This window comes from Melitaea cinxia, chromosome Z (assembly GCF_905220565.1).
Source record: "Melitaea cinxia chromosome Z, ilMelCinx1.1, whole genome shotgun sequence".
NCBI classification, from domain to species: Eukaryota; Metazoa; Arthropoda; class Insecta; order Lepidoptera; family Nymphalidae; genus Melitaea; species Melitaea cinxia.
In genome coordinates this window covers 12,332,124-12,353,748 of record NC_059424.1, presented here as the reverse complement: position 1 = coordinate 12,353,748, position 21,625 = coordinate 12,332,124, and the positions used below count along the sequence as shown (strand labels likewise).

Genomic DNA, 21,625 nt, shown 5'->3' with positions numbered 1-21,625 from the left:
GCAACACAATAAGAAAAAAAAGTTGAATTTTATATATATTTTCTAATTCTTGATTTTTTTTTTGTTGATTGATTTTTACCACAAGTCCACGCCAAAAATGGCGTGAAATCATGTGTTTTGCCCATGGTCAACACGCTGGGCGGGTTGGTGACCGCAGGGCTGGCTATGTCGCATCGAAGACGCTGCTGCCCGTCTTCGGGGTCCGTCTTGATGGTTATGCCGCCATCGGTCGGCTTTTTAAGTTCCAAGGTAGTAGGGGAACAATGTTATCCTTTATTCGCCTCTTACGACACCTACAGGAAGAGGGGGTGCCTATATCCTTTGATGCATCACCACACAGCATCAAAAGATAATAGAAAAAGTTAAATTTTAATTTTTTTTTAAGTATCAAAACCTTCCGTGGACCTTAAGGAACATGCAAAAATAAAATAGCCGATTTGGCGAGCCATTTTCGGAATATGCGCTTAGCCTCATTTATTTTTTTTATATAGTTTTTTTTGGCGCGAATTGGTGGTTGACACACACACGTATTAGAGAGATTGTTGTCGCTTAATTTATTTTTATTAGGATTTATTGTAATTTTTTTAGTTAAAATAGTGGGTAATTGTAACATTTGTAAGCTCTGGTAAGTGCGTTTTTTTTTTGTATTTTAACTAGAATAATCAAATTATTTTTTTCTAACCAATTTTTTTTTATTTTTTCTTTCTTTTAATTATAATGGACCTAGACAGACCTCCGGATCCACCGGATCTTGATGATCCTCAGAGTTCTCTAAAACGTATGGCAGCCGATGATCTGTCCACTAATCCCTCTCCAAAAATAACTATTAATGACCCTACAGCCGCTATTCCTCTATACAGACCGTTTATGTTCATCCTTCTTTTTCCGAAGCTCCTAAGAGCTACTCAGAGGACGACAAAGGTCCTTTCATAGTCCATGTCTCACGAGAAGTCTCAGATCCAGCCGCAGGAACTACGATCCGAGCTATTAAATTTGGTCAGTTTTTACATACTAATAAAATTAAATGAGACTGTCTGTGACTGACTGTCTTAAACGAGTGACTGTCTGGTGGCACTATTGGGCCATTTTTCTTCGAAAATGAGCAAGGAAACGCCGTTACAGTGAATGGCGATCGCTACCGCGCCATGCTAAGCGTGTTATTGTTTCCCAAAATTGAAGAGGATGACAGACGACATTTGGTTTCAACAAGACGGCGTAGCGTGCCATACAGCTAACGTAACAATAAAAACTGAGCAATATTTTAACAAACACAATTACTGTATTTATGCTCAAAGCTCTAAGGAAGCTTCCCAATTAGTCGACAGAGTACAACGTGGGCATTATCCGACTTCACTGATGATTTAGTGGCGTATTAGCTATGAAGAAGAAAAAGGTATCAAAACATCGGTGCAAGTGTATCAAGATACCATTCTTGAGAAGATAGTTAAGCCCCTCAACGCCATGTTCAATAACCAAGAATGGTCCTTTCAGCAAGACTCGGCGCCGGGTCATAAAGCTCGATCCACCCAATCTTGGTTAAAAACCAACGTTCCTGGGCTTATCAGAGCTGAAGACTCGGCGTCATCTAGTCCCGATCTTAATCCGCTGAGTTATGACTTATGGTTAGTTTTAGAGATTACGGCTTACTCTAAATGCCATGATAATTTGGAGTCCCTAAAATAATCCATACGATTGGTAGAGACGAATTTTACCATGGAAAGAGTGCGTGCTTCTATTGATAACTGGTCTCAACGTCTAAAGGACTATATATATTGCAGCCTATGGAGACCACTTCGAATATGCTTTAGTACCTGAGTGACAGAGCTTAGCTCGGTATTTTTAGTAAATCGTGTTTTTGGAAATCATGTTTAAATACGAATTACATGTTGATAAAATATGAAAAATATTTTCCGATTTTATTACCGACATAATTATAAAAAACTAGCTGACCCGGCGAACTTCGTATCGCCTAACAGTCGATTCTTTAATTTTATTATTTTTTTTTTAGAATTTTTCTCTCCGTAAGAACCATCCTCGTACTTCAAGGAATATTTTAAAAAAAGAATTAGCGAAATCGGTCCAACCGTTCTCGAGTTTTGCGCTTAGCAACACATTCAGCGACTCATTTTTATATTATAGATATGAACTGGTCATTTAAATAAAAAACCATGAGTGCAATTAGAAAAAAAAGGAAAATTTAATCGATCTAGGGACATGGGGATTTGAGCTGTGTACTACTCGGCCAATGCCGATCGGCCGATTTTCCACCTGAGCTATTACAAATATATTACAATTGTGAAATTTTCCTATTCTAACGATACGATAACTAAAATCAGGGATAAAACGGCATTTTCTAAAAATGAATCCTAGCTAGACGGATTTATCCCCCCCCCCCCCCCCGAAACCTATCCTATATACGAAATTTCATGACAATCGACCTGTGCATATCAGATGATGTGAATCGAGTGTGAATGGAAGGGTTGAAAGGGGTTGGTTGGGGCCGTGTCCGAGATTCAAATTATACATATATATAAAAGAATTGCTCGTTTAAAGGTATTAGATTAATGTGTTAAACTAACACACTGTACAAAAACTACTAAACCGATCGGAATAATACTTATACCATAAGATGCAGCGTGTTTCGGAGAATGTTTTAGTTTACGATATTTTGGTGAGAACTTATAGTGTAAAAAAATATGGACAGACAGAGGTCGCTACTCGCTAGTAGTAATTATATGTATGTTACGTGCTATAGATTTTTTTAAATTAATTTTTTTACTTTAAGCATGGGTAGAATTTTTTTATTATTTCAATATGAAAAGTAATATGACAACCCAAGTGTTTATAATAAACAAGCAGGATATGGTTTTAAAATTAGATAAAGCATTCGCTGGTTTATCAAATCGAAAAGGTAAGTCGCAGCTAGGGTGATAGACTGCGCCTTCTGCCTTGAGGTACTCTGCGTTACACAATTACCTCGTCGGAAATCACTCGTCGCGACGTCGACGCTGTCTTGGATTTATAATGAGACACATTATAAATAGGGCTACGCTGGGTATGCAGACGATCATAATCATCCTTTATGTAAATATAGATGTCAATATATACGACCCTTTAACCCTAAGCTTAAAGTAGTTACAAAAATACTTCTTATCCCGTGATCACACAGATTTTTGATAGTGGTGGACTTGTTGGTAAATGGAAACGATTCCATACATTCTTGGGCCAAAATATAATGAAATGAAAATGGTATCATTTAATGCATTTAGGCTTATTGATCCCTCGCTGAAAATTATCTATATTTTGGCTATCTGAGAGTGGAGTTATTAAACTTTTTGTAAAAGTGAGGTTATGTTACAATGTCTATAAAAAACCCAACTTGCAGCACTAATGTTTGTTATAATAAGTGAAGAATGTTTGAAAACTCATTACAAATATTGATATACACTTGAAACCATAAATAAATATCAGGAATTTACTCAGAATGCATCGGAAAACAGTAAACACATAACGAGTGACGGACACAGTATTACTGTCAGTCAGCTGTCAAAGCTGTCATTAAAAATATGATTTATTTTAAATCAATACGAAATCGATAATCATTTTGGTTTATCCGATAAAACTTGATATTTTCTCTATTTATGCAACTTTATTTAAATGCACTTTATTGTTTACAGCTTTAATTGCGCATCTAAATACCTTGAGTTAATTAACTAGTGCAAACATTTTCTTTTTGAATTCTGTAATCGATTATAGTTGAATCGATACCCAAATAATTTGATCCACTTCCAGATTCAGAATTGAGCTGATATTTTATATTTTAAAATAAAAAAGTGATCAATTTTTTAAACCATATCCCTACTCATTACATTTTGGCCCAAAAGTCCCCATCTCCTGTGCATCGCAAATATGTAAGTATATTGTTTCTTTGAATGGTTTGAATAACAAAGCAACTAATGTTATTTAAATGCATATTGCGTTTTTGTTAAATATTTTTAGTAGCAGACTAATAATAATAATGTTATTACGGACTCCAAAAAAGGATGAAGTTTTCAAATTGACTATGTTTTCTTCTTACCGGATATACCGATTTTGATGGTTCTTTTTTTATTCGAAAGCTGATGGAGGTTATGCTGCAAATTTTTTACATACACTACACAATACACTTTTTTCGTCAATTGTTCTTCACTCATTCTCTCAATTTTTGTCACTACATCTTCTTTCAGACCACAACGTTTCCTTATCTCACTATTTCTTATCCTGTCACTCAGTTTAAACTCCTATCATACTTCTTAACGCTCTCATTTCAACTGCATTTATTCTGCTTTCGTGTTTCTTCCGCCATACCCAACTTTCACTCCCGTACATGAGTGTCGGAACCAACACCCCCTCATGCACAGCCAAACGAGCTTTGTTAGACTTATACTGTACTTGTAGATCTTCCAACTGCTCATAAAAGAGTGCAAAGCTCCATTCGACCTTAGATTAGGTTTAATTTTTTTTATATATTTTAGAAATGACGAACAATTAATTTATTTAGGTATGTTTTTCTAAAATATGCTGAAGATTTGAAGTTTTTTTTCTTGTATATTCGTTCGGAGGGTGGGCGTGACGGGTACAGTTAAATTTCACTCATGACACGATAGAATAGCTTTTAATATATTCGCTCTTATAGCACGAGTACATAGATGCACTACACGAGGGGTAAAGGGTATAAAGGTGGGGGTCGGGCGGGGACGGTTACGCATTAACTAATAGCAAGCACCTAGGCCATCTCACGCTACGCGTAGTGTGCGAATGCACTCACTCTTCCACCACTAACTCCCCCCCCACCTCATCCCTTACTGGCGTTAAAGAATATAGCACTGATTGTGAAACTATTTCCTACATATAAGGTAACCAATACCATACCAATATCTCGCAATTATTTTTTTTAGGACTTTTTTATTAATTACATGTTTTACAGATATAGTACGAGTATAATAGTAATTACTTACAATTTTTCTTTTTGTTTTCTGTAACCCAAATTATTTGAATTTTTTTAATCCTCTATATATAATATTTAAATTAAGTATATGTACACCACAATATTTAAGATAAACGGATTATAGGTGTCTTCATGTGAGCATTGTTATCACAGATGTGAATCTTGAGATCTAACTTATAATATGGTGTAGGTTTGAATTAGGGAGAAAGCTGGTGAATGCGTGACGAGAGCGCTACGAAAAGTGTGATCGGGCGAGGCGAACGGAAGTAGAGAGGGCAATATAAGTTAGGGAAGCTAGAAAGAGAGAGGGTTACGTTTCGTAAGTTTTACTTCAGTTGTGTGGTCTAAAGCACACTCGTTTTTATTTTTCAATATCACCGCGTACTTCACTTTTTTCGGTCATTACGTGTGTACGTAGGTATATCAAATTGCAAAATTACCTATTTAATACAGTTTTGCAAAATTATTTAATAATTATGGTTTTGTTTATATAGTAAATCGTAGCAAGACGTTTGGAGACAAATTGAAGCTATTACTAGGAATAATATCTTTAATTTGTCTCCAATTTATTAGCAGAATATAAAATTATTACTACTCACAATTGTTGCATCACAACTTTTGTTACAATACTATAATTGCCCATTGAAAACCATTTCTGCACAATTTTTTTTTATTTTTTTTATTTAAGGACTTTAGTCCATAAGGACTACGCCACTCTGTACATGTAACATTACACATGTTACGAGAAAATTAATGAGGTCGTCGTCGCATACCAATGTTTACAATCTTATACAATAGTTTAGCAGGTTCTGAAAGAGGATACGCCAAAATTGAATTACAACCTCTAAGTTCAAATTTTGGCTTATTTGCACCATATAATTTTTGACATCTTCATTTCGGAAACATTCCCTCATAATTTGAACTGTATCTTTAATGTCTTATTCGCTACACAACGAAAATGGTACCTATTTTATCAGATAAATATACTTATTAAGTGGAATGTAAACAGAACGGAGTCTAAATGCTTTGATTAACGTATTCCTACCCAGTAGTCAGCTTACATCATTTATCATCAAACCATGGTATTCATAAAATGTAAATATAACAAACAATTTGAACACAGGCTAATTATATAATACGTCTAACAGATGTCGCTTGACGACACGGTTGAGAAACTTTAACGAGTGGTAGATGTCGCTGCGCAGCTGCTACATTTAGAATCTTTACTTACTATTATTATAATTATAGTAGAACAATTTTTTAGTTTCTTCTAATGTTCTAATCTCAGGTCTAATATTTAAGTCTCACCGCTCCATTAAAAAAAATATTTTCTCATTCGAAAACCTGTTTTAAAGGAAGGTTAAAGACTACGAAGGTCACGAGTCGATTCTTAGAAAGGGGCCAGTAACTGTGAATGGAAATGATAATGTGAGAAGCCGATATATGTTCATACTTCATGTGGTTGATAAGTTCGCCCTTGCCAAATTTGAATTTCGACAATCAAATTGTTAAATTGTAAAAGTGCGATAAAATATAACATAAGTAAATCAAAAATTATTAACTACGAACAAAAATTAATCAACAATTATTATTTGTTCGCAAAACGAAAGAAAAAACCGGCTTCAACTTTTATATTATATTAAACTACGCTATGGTCTGCAGTGTAGCACAGCACTATATTATCAAGTTTGATTTTAAAAACCACCTAGGGTATTTTTTGGAAGATACTAACACTATCGCAGTTCATGTAATGAACGTTTAGGTAAGCAAATTAAGTGTGTGGTTTTTAGAAATTTATAATAACGCTTGTTCGCAAACGAAAATGAACTGACTTCAATTACATCGACTAGTAATAAAATAGTCTCTGTGTCTGGTAAATACGCATTATTCGAAGTAACTAAAAAGGTACCGACCTACTAGTTAGATTGCAATTAAATTTAAATGCTACATGCGAAGCACCACATTTCGATTAAAAGATTATTAAAATCGGTCCACCTAGTAAAAAGTTATAACGTAACACACAAAAAAAAGCAGTAGTGAGAGCCTCACCCTTTTTGGAATTCAGTTAAGTATGGTAGTTGGATCAACAAAAATATATGACAGTTTTATTTCTCTGAACCGGAAATATTTCTGAAATATACGTATACACTAAAAAAATGCGCTAACGAAACTTCCTGCACTAAGTAAATTACGTACATATACCTAAGCTTGCCATAAACTTAATTACATATACACATAGTGGTAGAAAATTACTACTTAGTGAACAAAATGATGTAGTCAAATCTCAAATCAATATGAACGAAACCAATACTTATAGTCAAAGATAAGTTGGATCCCGTAATCCCGTAGGTACTATTGTATAATATATCGTAATATCGTGGTAATTTACATAATGATTCTATTTTATAATAATCAAAATCAATATTAATAACGTTAAAAAATTGCTTTTTAACTTCTTTTATTAACGGCTTCTAAATTTAACTATTTAAAACTACTCATACAAGGCAGTGTGCCTCTTAGGGCGTGAGTAAAAACTCGTTGATCGTTTTTCAAAGCATGTTACCACACTCGAGTATTACTTCGCGATTATTTGTGCAAACCAGTTTGAGCAGTTAGCGCGTGCTTATTGAACCAACAGGGCAGCACAAATGACCTCTCTAAGCAAAAAATCTCAAGCCTCATAAAAGCACGGACAAATGCGACCAAATTCTCATACTGAGCTATGAGAGACTGAGATCTATGTGAATTTGGTCTGCATTTGTCCCCGTAGCGTGCATTTCATATAGGCAGAAAGGTACTGCCTACCCTGGCATGTTACTAAAAATGATATATAAAACATGAACATTACAATTATTTTTGAATACATATTTTTGAAGACATAAATCATAATTCAATTTAAATCCGCTTCAAAAAAACCCGCCGTCATATAGGTATGCGATATCAGCGCTTCGTGCGCATCGACGACGGGCCTTTTATGAAACTTCTTCCTATAATCGGATATTTAAATGTTAGCAATGACAGTAAGACACTAATATAATCCTACAATTTTATAATGTCGCGCGCGTAACAAAGTATTGTGTTTTTAAAATTGGTCGGTTTAACAACGAAATTAGGCACTGCCTAAGAATAACCTGTCAAATTAAATTATCTTGAATTCGATACCGTTTGTACTAATAATTATGATTTTTGACACGGTCGCGTAATCGCAACATTCCACAGATTAATATTATGACAATTCACTTTTTAATTTTTCGTTTGTGCGTTCTTGTTATTAGTGAAAATATTAATATATTAGTGATGAATAAGTTTACTTGTGAAATATGTAACGGAGACGTGTGTTTGATGGAAGTAAATAGTGCATCGAAATTCAACACATTCGATTTTACAGAAAAATTAAAAATTGTTCAGGCGTATCGATTTAACACATAAATAACAATGACGTAATATTTTTTCATTTATTAATAAATAAACAAGTACTTTCATTAGGAATACAATTTCGTAACTAATTAATAGTGTTATCAATGATTTCCTATGTTTGACACTAACGAAATTATCAGAGTACCGGCCTTATGAGGTCACTGTGTCTATCCAGTAACTGATTTGTTTGATGTTTCATTTGTATCACTCATGAGTTAGCCAAGTCTAATAGGTATCAGTTGGTTGCTGTACGTGTATTTGTATGCCTGCATTATTAGTATAAATGCACTTTACGTGTCCAATAATTAACTTGTCTGTTCTAGAAATTATCTAAAAGCCTCTATTCCCAACAAAATTAAATTAGGAAAAAATTGCGAGAAAGTAAGTGCAGTGTGGCTGTTCAAATTTTTTTTGACTGCCTACCCTATCTAAAAACTTTATGCACGCCACTGATTTGTCCAGGTTTTTATGAGATTTAAAAAAATCCATAGGGCTGTTTGCTGGATTTTGCATCAGGTATGGAATGATCTTTGGCTTTTACCAAAATTAATAAATGAAATTATTAAGAACAATCTTTTCGAACAGTCATATCATAAATCATATTTAAATACTAATTACATATTGGTAAAATATGAATAATATTTTCCATTTCTATAAAAAACTAGCTGACCCGGCGAACTTCGTATCGCCTAACACAAACTTTATCGTATGGTATTAAAGTTAAAATTGATTTTTAAGTATTATCACAAATCTTTTGTATGGGAGTATAGAAAAGTGTTGTTTTTAGACTTTTTCAGATTTTTTTTTTTTTTTTTTTAGAATTTTTCTCTCCGGAAGAACCATCCTCGTACTTCAAGGAATATTTTAAAAAAAGAATTAGCGAAATCGGTCCAACCGTTCTCGAGTTTTGCGCTTAGCAACACATTCAGCGACTCATTTTTATATTATAGATATGAACTTGTTATTTAAATAAAAATCATGAGTGCAATTAGAAAAAAAAAGGGAAAAAATAATCGATCTGGAGACATGGGAATTTGAACCGTGGTCTTCTCGGTCGATCTCGACCGGCCGATTTCCCCACCTGATACAACTTTATTAACAATCGCGAAATTTATCTTCGTATACTAACGATATTATGGCAATTTTTTCATGGCCTAAAAACAGGAATAAAAAGACATTTCCTAAAAATGCATCCTACCTATACCTGTATACTAAATTTCATGAAATCGTTGGAGCCGTTTCCGAGATTCTATATACAAGAATTGCTCGTTTAATAGTATTAGATATATTAGGTAACTACTACAAAAATCTATCTAGTGAACGTTAGGCTAACAGTACACCTTTTTTAGGCGGTCTATCCCTTTTTGTCAGTCTTCATGCAGTCACAATCTTTACTGTAACAAAATAACATTACTTTGGATGTAATGATCATGATTAACCAATGTTTCGGTTTTCTCACACAAACTATGAAATAGTCATAATATTTAGTCAATTGTCCTTTTCAAAGTATTGACTTAAACACAACAATAGAAATATAAAGTTTCTTTTGCGCGCAAATTGCATAATTTGTAACGAAAGTAATCTTTTACTAAATTATCATTACTCACCGCTAACATTAATAACTTTTGTATACTAAGAACACTAAAAACGCATATTTTAACGCGTTACTCGAATGCTCTTTTAAATATGATAATAATAAAAATTCAAGCAATATACATATTTGTTGATATATTAAACACTAGCCGACCCGTGCCCACTTCGTTGGGCGTTAATTATTATTATATTAACCAAATAAAATTTTATAGCACTTAAATAAATAATATGTTGCTCCCGTGTATTTATTATTTTAATTTACAGAACCAAATAAGAACAAATTTTATAGCACTTAAATAAATAATAGTTGCTCTAACGCCATCTATCAAAAATCGAAAACGTCGTCGATAGACTAAAATAAGACTAAATTAATAACATCGAAAGACTAATAAATTGTTTTCTAATAGCGATAGATGGCGCTAGTTTATTTACCATTTTGATATTATATTTTAATCTTTTTTTTATTTACTGAATTTTTTGCTCAATTACAATCAAATATAGCCTATATCACTCCTGAATAGTGTAGCTTTCTGTTAGTGAAAGAATTTTCATGATCGGATCAGTATTTGCGAAGATTACCCCCTACATACAAATAAAGTTATAAACTTTACTTCTTTATAATATTAGTATAGATATATGATTTGTTGGAAAATATTTAGTTTATTAAACCTAAATAAATGAAAAAAAGCTTATTTATGTTTATAAATATATATTATAGACACTAAATGCGTTTAGTTTTTAAAATATATGAATGTCAATTAAATAACTCAATATGAATCCGACGACAGCTTCGAAACAGAGTAATGCCATAATTAATAGTCGCTTTAGCCTGTAATATCCCACTACTAGGCATAGGCCTCTTTCCCCACGTAGGAGAAGGATCAGTGCTGAATCCACCACGCTGCACCAATGCGGGTTGGCGGATATATTCTCTACTATGAGTAACAATCGCTGCTCTCCGAGGCACGGTGGGGAGACCCACAAGGACTGCACAAACACCCAGACCACGGCAAACACCTGTATGGCCAATACAAATGTTTGTCATGTGCGGGGATCGAACCCACAACCGTCAGCGCAACAGGCACAATCCATGGCTGGGACCGTTGCGCCAACGCGGCGTCTAAATAATAGAATGCTACAGATGTTAGAAAAATAAGAAGTGAGTAATTTTTGCTTTGGTATTGAAGATAAATTATAAACTGTTGTACGACTGTATTATTACTTCATGAAGGTCTACGCTAATATTTTGTGTAACTATGTATGAAAATTGTTAGTCAAGACTTCATGAGTAGGTATACAAATCTGCTATTGTAAATTTATCCTTTAGATAGTTAAATGTTATATAACATGCAAATATTTGCACACGAATAACAGTGCAGAGGAATTGCATGGGGTAGTTTTTATTTCAAATTGGTATATTTTTAGAGATATATTCTGCAGATACAACTTTCAATTAGTTATGGCAGAGTTATATATAATGATGGGCAAGTGTTTTCGTTACACGTACGATTTCTTTGATAATGAGCAGCAGACCACGCTCGGACATAACAATAATGGCTTTCATATGGCGGATTTAAGTTTCACGATTTATTTTTACCCTTGCAAGAATAAGAATGATCAGATGCTCCAAATACACTTAAATTCGTGATGTGGAAAACGACCATTACCTTTATTTACATAATTTTTAAATAAGTGCCTCTAATCCTCTATCTCCTGGAAGTTTATAACTATGTTTAACCGAATTTCACGAAATAAGTTGAAGAAATATGCTACAAATTGAATTGTGATGGAAGTTAAAAGCTTAGAGCAGGTTAGTCTGGGCGGCATCTGCGATGGCGGCGACAGTGGTGTTTGGCGGGAGGGGGGGGGGGATCCGAACGGTGCAACGTGACTGCTGGCATCGATCGTGAGACGTATCACGTGGCTGCTGCCGCCCTGCCCGACACCCTCTATTCTCATTCCACGTTACTACCACGTCCGCGCGCCCTACTATTCTAGCGCACCATTTTACTACGCTCACTACGTTTGTTTTCTATGACTAATTCACAAATTTGTACGCAAACAACTGTTTCCTAATAAACGATAATCTGTTTCTAATACTTGAATTGATACAACACTACAAAAAAAAAAACAGGTAACGGCCGGCTCCCCTTGCGTAACGAACGTGAGAGCATTAGATATTTCATTATATTTAAAGCGAGAGGTGTTGCAAAGCTTTAGGAGATAAAAAGATTGGAATATATTTAACCGTTAGATAAGAGCGCTCGGTACAATGACAAAGAGAAACCTGACAACTCTCTCGCAACGGTCCCAACTTTTAAAATTAAATTCAGTTGGAAGATGACAAAAGAACTACCCCAACTGATTTGTGATCTTACATAACGTTCCCGCGAGGCGAGGGTCGCCTCGAAGGGAGCGGGGCAAGACGGGGGGACCCAGCGGAAAAGGGCGTATATGAGACGGTTGGCTCGATATGTGTACACACTGATATTACATCTGCGACGATTATAAACATACATACACTGCGAACACGTGTAGAGTATTAAAATCCCTTCAGAAACTTGTTGCCGGTTAAGAGACCTTTGAGGAAAATAGTAAGCATTCACATGTTCATTGAGGAGCAAGAGGCCGCAACAAGACGCAAATTGTTCATTCTTGTTGCTTTCGGCGCCGCGAGCGCTTTAATTCCCAATTTCCCATTGTAATTGTTTTTAACTTTTCTGAACTTGCAGCCTCACTTAACCGTTATAATACTAAGAAGTATGTTTAGGCAGCAGTTAAAAAAATAATAAATAAAAAACAACATATCGAAATAGTGTAATGTCCTTGCATCTTCTCCAAGAATAAAAAAGTCTATTGAGATGGGATGCTTAAATGTATAGATTATTTTTAAAGAATCACCAGTAATTGTTAACACTAATTACACAATAAAGTACCTTAACCTTAGTAAATATAATACAGCTAAGTGTTAAATTTTTTAAGGTGATCACTACATGCAAAAGAAGCGTAAAAATAATTGTGTTTGCTCGCAAACGAAAAAAAAAACCGACTTCAATTACATAGACAAGTAATACAACGTAGATTGACGAAAATATAGTCAAGCAACTACGCATTATCAAAGATTCCTCAAAAAGTAATTATCAGATGTCGATAAAATTTATATGTGACCACATGATAAACATCAGCTTTCGATTAAATTAAAAATTATCAAAATGGGTACACCCAGTAAAAAGTTATTACGGATTTTCGAGAGTTTCCCTCGATTTCTCTGGGATCCCATCATCAGATCCTGGTTTCCTTATCACGGTACTAAACTAGGGATATCCCCTTTCCAACAAAAAAATAATTATCAAAATCGGTACATCCAGTAGAAAGTTATTCGGTATAATACAACACAGGTCGACGAAAAAAGCGTCAAGTAAAAACGCATTATTAGATATAACTCGCAAAGTAGTTATTAGATCTCAAATAAATTTAAATGGGACCAATTGGCACACACCACCTTTCGATTAAAACAAAATTTGTCGAAATCGGTCTACCCGGTCAAAAGTTCTGATGTAACATACATAAAAAAAAAAAAAAAAAAAAAAATACAGTCGAATTGAGAACCTCCTCCTTTTTTGGAAGTCGGTTAAAAAAACAATTATTTAAGATCTATGAAAACCAACAGGCATCAAGTATATTTAAGAAGTAGCGATTTTACAATCGATTCGTGAAATTCATCCATGATTCGCAGAATTCCCGTTTTGAGTGAGTTAATTTCATATTGAACTTATAATAAATCACAAATAACATTTAATAAATACCCATTCCTAAAACAAACATAAGTCCACAATTGTTCCATGCATTAGAAAATTCTATAGACTAGATCAACCAAACTCAAATGTTTGAAATGCCTTTAGTTGAGTAAGTATTAACAATCAAAGAACGCGTAGAACAGCGTAAAAATGAACTGCAACAAGTTCAGAGAGAGCGAGCGAGCAAGCGCGCAACAAGTGGTCAATTGAGCCGCCGCAGTCTCAACGAAGGGAGGCAGCTCGACCCCCACCGGTTGATCTGGACCATGCTTACTAGTTACTACGTAGTCTTTACGTAAATTTGACAAATCCTAGCGACAGAGTGTCGAGAATGTAGTTTCGATTGGTTTCGTTAGTGGTTTCGTAGTGTATACAGAATACACGAAATATACGACGATGTGGCCGATAACAGTAAATTTAGAGATTTACCTCCACTCTCTCCCGCCGGTCGAGGACTCGTTGCTGGCCTCCTTCAACTGGATCGCACTCGCGCTTTGTAAGTTTGGTACATTCACGCTGAAAATTAAAAAAGAAACATTTGTGTTACTTACTGGAACTAAAAGGTAACAAAGAGTAACATCTACAAAACATTTTTTGAAATCCAATAGGAAAAATGCTTCAAGTTTCAAAGAATAAAATAGACAAGCTATATGTGTATCGATGTCGATTACTCCAAGTTTTCACATCCAACCATGAAACTCCTCATAAAAATATATTGACATATTCAATACTTGTTAGTAAGCTAAAAGTGAAGTATATTCCATAATTTCAATCGCAATATCCTACTTAAATTCTTACAACTGTGTCGAGAAAAAATGTACATATCTACTACTTTGCAGTAGAATTTGTTTAAAATCTAAAATAATTTACAAGACCAACACGATGAAAAATTTGTAGAGATTAACACTTTAACAGCCGACCGTTATAAAGGCGGCTTTCCCTGGTACGCCGGCGTTTTTTGCCGATATTCTATGACTCATAAAATAAAAACTATCTGTGATATGTCTATTATTCTTTTTTTATATGTACTATTGTTCTTTATATTTTTAGGGATGAAATAAAAAACATTTGTAATAAAAAATAATATTTATGAAAAAAAATTAAGAAAAGAGGTCTAAAATCGAAAAAAAAAAAACTCCAACATAAACAATCTTACATACTTGAGCTAATTATGTAACGTAATTTTTTTTTGTGTGGAATATTTTGAAGCAGGGATAGTAGCACAGGGGAACATTGCAGTCTGGGCAGTAATAAATGGTCTCTTTGCGCCCCCTTTTTCCGGTTTCTTTTTTTAAAATGTCGGCACACACTTTGCAAACTCGTGCGACTTTATCTTTCTTTTCCGAGCTTGGAATCCTCTCCATGAAGTGCCTGCCGACGAGCCTCGTGCTAGTCCCGACAGCATGTGGACCACGGGAGGGTCCTGCTTCAGCATCTGATGCAGTTTCCACCAGCTGTTCACCACAGTCCATCAGAAACTGCGAGAATCGCAGGCGGCGTCGTTGTTCTCTGGATTTATTGTATAAAATGTAAGCGTTTACCAGAGAACGCGCTACTAAATTGAAAAACATTTTTTTCCACCATTTCATACTTTTTCTATTTAACGAATAATAGGACACATATTGGTCATTGAGATCTACGCCAATTTATAATGGTTATAGTCGAGGATGCAGTCTGGTTTCACCTTTTTGGTTACGCCCACACCTTTGACTTTTGCATCCACCTCTGTCCAGCTAGCTCCATGTTTCGTCGTGAGTATAAGTACATCACGCTTATCTCTCCATTTACAGGCAGTTAGATTTCCGCGGTGACAAAAAGCCATTTCATCTTTTTCCAAAGATTGTTGTCGCCAATCCTGTGGCAGACCACGACGATTTGCCATCACTGTGCCGACAGTGCGAGTTTTCTTCAGCCAAAGTAAGTCTGCAATTGTCGGACTCGTAAAAAAACGATCCATATAAATGGTGTGCCATTTACCAAAATATGGTTCACTCAATTCCGTGATAATAGTCTCGACAGATTTCGAGTCGCCGACATAGGGAACCATGCGTAGTATGTAGCCCGTTTCCGCGTCACAAAGCATGTACACTTTCATACCGTATTTATCGGGCTTATCTTTATTGTAAACTCTGAAGTGCACTCGACCCCTAAATCCACAAGTGCCCTCATCGATCGTCAAGTTTTCGTTGGGATAAAAACTGTTCTCACACAGAAAACACAGTTCATTGAAATACGGTCGGAGTTTGAAAAAAGCATCGTATTCGGGATCATTACGTGGTTTATAATTTGAGTTGTCGTTCAAATGAAGACAGCTGTAAATAGCTCTGAATCGGTTCCTATTCATGTGCTTTCTGGCAAATGAAGTTTCTATTATTTCACGAGTTGACCAGTAAGAATCGAAACTTTCTTTTTGAACGAGTGTCATATGAATCACTATGGAAAAAAAAGTTTTTAGTTCCTGTTTCGTGACAGGTTTCCATATATAAAGCATAGTGCCAGGTTTCAGGATACCTTGTCGCGTTTGTTTAGCCTTCATTTGAGCTGCATAACGATTTGTTTCAGTCTTGAGCAAGTTCCAAAAAGAATCAGGAAAAAAAATTGAGAAACAATCGAACAGTGACGAATTTTCATCAATCGGAGCTAATACGCGAGATATTTCTTGAAATACTGGATTTTCTGGCGGCTGCTCCGCTGCTTGGTATGACCATCCATTACCTTCATCCATTTCCCTGATAGAAGTTGTTGCATGTCTGCCGCCGCGACAGCGGGTGGTCGAGCGCGCTCCTGACCGAACGCGTCCGCCGCGCGATCTCGTTCTGCCACGAAGTGTAGGTCTCGAGCGACCCCGGCTCCGTCCCTGGTCTGGTTCAGATACGTTTTCTGACATGTCAGCATCATCATTTACTTCATCTTGGACCGATACCACCTCTTGTAAGTCTTGAATTACCTCTGGAGAGAGAAAACACTAATAAAAATCTATACGTCGCAAAAAGGGTATATTTGAATAAAAATACAATAATAAAATACAATAATTTACCTTCAATTTGAATTTCCGGGTCTTCCTCAATGTCTGAGTCAACATCATTTACCAAAGCATCAAGAATTTCTTTAGAATCGAGCCGGTAACTGCGCCGAGCGGAAGCCATTTCGCGCCAAAATGCAAGGACGTACTCTCACGTTAGTGGCGTGGGCGCACTGGCGACGCGCCGTGAAAGATCGCTTGTCCTGTCTCCACCCCGCACCTCCCGTCGGTGAATCATACATGTGTGCGTAGATAAAGAGTCATTCTACACCGAGGTTACACGCCATTCACGCACCGGGCACGTGGTATTTAAACAGACGATAGGAAAGTCAAAGCCGTACGGAGTACGTGATCGGCGTACCGAGTTGATCGACACTGCCCGTACACAGTACGTGATCGGCTGTTAAAGTGTTAAAGGTACGTCAAATATTGGTAAGATTAGCTGTGCCCGCGCCTTCGTCTGCGTAGAATAAAAAAAATATATATTGTTTAATTCGTAGTTACAAAAAAAAATCTAAAATAAAAGTAGCCTAAGTTACTCCTTATTAGATCAGCTATCTGTAAAAGTCCCGTCAAAATCGGTCAAGCCGTTTCTGAGATTAGCCGGAACAATCCGACAGATAGATAGACAGACAGACAAAAATTGTAAAAATTGTAAAAAATCTTATTTCGGTATATGTACCGTGTATCATTCACATGCATTTAGTAAAAAGCGGTTATTTAAATATTACAAACAGACACTCCAATTTTATTTATTTGTATAGATCAATTCATAAGCGGCGCGAACTTGGGGAGGCCTATGTCCAGCAGTGGACTGCAATAGGCTGAACTAACTAACTAATTCATAAACGCCACGTGGCGCAGTCAGACGGTTGTTTTTAGAAGAACTAGAGCGCTGATTCTAGATATTGCTGATCCATCGAGGCATTGTTTAAGCGAGGACAATAAGTTGTTAAATCGGAGCAGGTAAACATGCAACCTTCTCCGAAACAGAAGATCGAGATGCCTGGTGACGTAGCTATATCGTATATGTCTATACTATATAAAATCGTTTGAATATTTACTAAAATATTTCATTTTTTTTAGTTTGATATTTATGAAAGAAATAAAATATTCAACTTTTGTAACTTTTATCCTACATCCCACGTAAAACACTCCGCGCGAAACACTCCGCGCGAAACACAGCTACTCATAAGCACCGTGCCTCCTAAATATTCAAACCAAAATTGTTTATTTTTAAATTTTAAAACGCACAAGTCTCAAGTTATTAAATTTATTATTACTGTCGCTGCTTGTAGAGGTACCACCACAGCGCTTTTTACAATACATTGTTTAAAATAAAACAAGTCGGATTTGTTCGAACAGTTATAACTCGAGAACGGCTGGACCGATTTTCATGGTTTTGATTTGTTGTGTTTGCCTCTGTTACGAATAGCAAAATCACTATTAAAAACATTGGTAAATTGACGAAAAAAAAAAGAATAAAAAAATTCAATACATTTTGTCTTTCATTTTTATAGTTTATGGGTTTCGCACCTGTCAAATATTTAATGTTCGTCCCGTCGATACGGCAAAAACTTTTCCCTCAAATTAAAGAACGTATTTTAATTCATTTTTCGAGGAAGGCTATGGGCTATATATAACATTTTAGTAGTAAATAAATTCATATTATTAGTTACCCATTCGATGATATTTACTTTATTGCATACTAGTGAAGATAGTGTGCTTATTTTATAACAGTTAAAGAGTTTATAATATAAGGTAAAAGAGTTTTTAAAAGTCATAGTGTTAAAATCACTGAAGAATTATTAATTTTCCGCAAAATATTTAAGAGTTAAAACTGTATCACACGTTTTGAAGTAGGCTGCAAGCGCTACAATCAAATCTCTGCTAGAAACTGCGTCGTATTTTAAACTATACTTATATTTGTTTAAATACATGACAATTAATTTAAATATTTTTAACTTACATTTTTTTGTTTGCAACCGACGGTTCCACGATCAGAGGAAGACCGCAGTAGGAATAACCTGGGAAAGTACACACGATTTATATTAATATCTTAAGTTTAGGTATGAGATTAAGTTTTTGCGATTGTTACATTTTTACCATGTAATTTATCAATAGCTCGATCAGCAGCCGATTGATCAGGAAAGTCAACAAAGGCATAGCCTCCGCGTTTTACTGATATTTCAGCAACCGTAAGGTTGTGCTCCATGAACAATTGGCGCACTGAGTCTTCGTCAGCTTCCGTTGGAAGATTCCCAATGTATAGCTTATTCATTGCTGACACAGTTTTCAATTGCTCACTCATTTTGGCTTATTTCTTAATTTTAAGATATCTTTACTGTGAAAAAGTGTTCCTGGTGTACGTGGAGTGACGTGCTCGACGGATCGTCTTTCTTTTGTCTCATAATCAAATTGGTGAGCGGATGAATTCAGAACGCGTCAATATATTTGCCGTCACGGTGGCCATGCACTGTCCGTGACGTGATGAAAGAGGTTTAATATCAATATAATTAAAATAGTTTGTACTATTTGATATTATAGCTTTTCTTATTTAATATATATATGTGTGATACGCTATATTATATTTATTATATGAGTTTATTTAAATTGTGACCAAAAAAAATATTATTAGGATTTTTATCAAAATAGTAATAAGCTTTATCTATTATTTTTTTTTTTTAATAAAAACTAAATTTATGTTGAGTCAATCCCAAAATCGTTTGTGGGATTTTATTATACATGCGAATACCATGACCTAGAACGGAAACGTTTACTTTGCGCAGTCGGAAACTTGGAGTTACAATTTTGTTATTCCTTCTCGTGTTTACAATGCGATTATTACTATTTATTTCAAAACAATGAATATTTTGGTGAATATACATAATATTGTTATAAATATACTGCGACGCAATTGTTAATATGTCCACCTTTTGGAAAACATCCCGTTGGGAGACTCGAGCTCCAAGATCGTAAATGCCACGAATAGCCCTTTTTTGCAAGATAAATATCGTCTCAATATCAGCAGCATTACCCCACAGTAACAGGCCGTAAGACACGTACCGACCATATCTACAAATTTGTTAGCTTTGTTAGAGACACATTTAAATTAACAATTGATTAATTAATAGTGACTGAGTTACTTTAGATATCTATAGCTTAAATGTCTTCATTTAATTTTTTGATTACGTATAAATTAATTTGAAACTAAAGTAACACATTAGCCAATAGATATTACGATTGTTGATTATAAAGATACCTGAACTTGATTTAATAAAACTAGTGGTCGCCCAATGGTCGAAAGTCGACCATAATTAAAAATTTAATTTAAAAAAACCAAGAAATAATTGAAATAAAGAACCTTTTTTATAATTTTTCAATTTGACTACAGACTGACAATCAACAGAAGAGTTTAATTAATACACGTGTGTGTATAATTACATGGTAGTGTGTGTAATGTTTTTTTATTTAATATATTTTTATACAAAATAAAAAATATATTAGCATTCTACACTCATTTTCTGTATAAACTTTAAGTGTACGAAATTTCATACTCCTCCGTCCGCGCAATTTACGCGCAGTGTACAAAGTATTTACTTCACGTATTTATATATATACATATCAAACGTTTTTCATAGAAGATAAAATGTGCTTTAGTCATAATTATTTTAAAATAATAAATACCTGCTAAAAAAAGACACTGTCTTTTAGTTAGTAACTTGGGTCCTTTATTATTAATTTTCGCTAGTAAAAACTCTTACAATCGTAATTTCATAATTTGGTATATGTTTATGATAATAACAAAATATTAATCGTATTACGTGTTACCTTTATAGCGTACCTCCTTTTCTTATCCATAAAGTGAGTAAGGTATTAAGCTTTTTCTCGTTCATCCCACAGTGTAGGTATTTTTTACTACGGCGTTAAAAGCGACAGATAGTTGGAATAAATTTTTAAAGATTTTTAAAAGATTTTCATATAAACGGGACTTACTTACTATACACGATAATATCGGAAACTACGAAATGATTATAAATTGAATGTGTTTGAATTAAAGTATTAAGGGGCTACACTACCTCAGCTCGAATTCAGATTTCACCCGTACTAAATACATATGAGAATTGAGAACGCTTGGTTGTTCATCGCGCGAATTATGTGTATTATCTCCCCACAAACATTATCAATAGTTATTTTTTAAAAAACGCAACATATAAAATGTTCTTCATACTTATTTCAATTACCATGCTTAATCTCAAGTCCATAACTTCTATATTTACTGAGAAATTTAGGTTTTAATACAAAAATAGAAGTAACTTTTTTTGTATCGAGAAAGTTTTATGGAATTGTGTTTTCGAAACATATAAAAGATAGTTTATGTCCTAAACTTTACCATACATTAATTTCAAACTTATATATTCAGTAGTTTGGAAGATATGGACATCCTGCCGAGTGGAAAATAAGCAATTTGAGGTAGCATACACTCTTAACATGGTAGGTGTAGAACTATTTTTTGTAGTGTATCTACTAGGTATACGTAGAAATTAAAATAATTGTGTTTGCTCGCAAACGAAAAAAACCGACTTCAATTACATCGACAAGTAATACAACGTAGATCGACGAAAAAATAGTCAAGCAACTACGCGTAATCAAAGATTACTCAAAAAGTAGTTATCAGATCTCGATAAAATTTATATGTGACCACATGATAAACATCAGCTTTCGATTAAATTAAAAATTATCAAAATCGGTACACCCAGTAAAAAGTTATTACGGATTTTCGAGAGTTTCCCTCGATTTCTCTGGGAT

The 21,625-nt window shown here is 34.7% G+C and overlaps 1 protein-coding gene across 1 annotated transcript in view; it reads right to left on the bottom strand.

The window, feature by feature from the left end:
• Nucleotides 1-19,097, bottom strand: part of LOC123668806 (insulin-like growth factor 2 mRNA-binding protein 3) — a 91,078-nt gene extending 71,981 nt beyond the window's left edge. The window contains exons 1-2 of the mRNA XM_045602499.1: nucleotides 18,923-19,097; nucleotides 18,803-18,843 (exon numbers count right to left, since the gene is read on the bottom strand). Of these exons, the coding sequence (XP_045458455.1) occupies nucleotides 18,803-18,843; nucleotides 18,923-19,097 (216 nt within the window). The remainder of the gene's footprint in view (nucleotides 1-18,802; nucleotides 18,844-18,922) is intronic.
• Nucleotides 19,098-21,625: the final 2,528 nt, after the last annotated feature.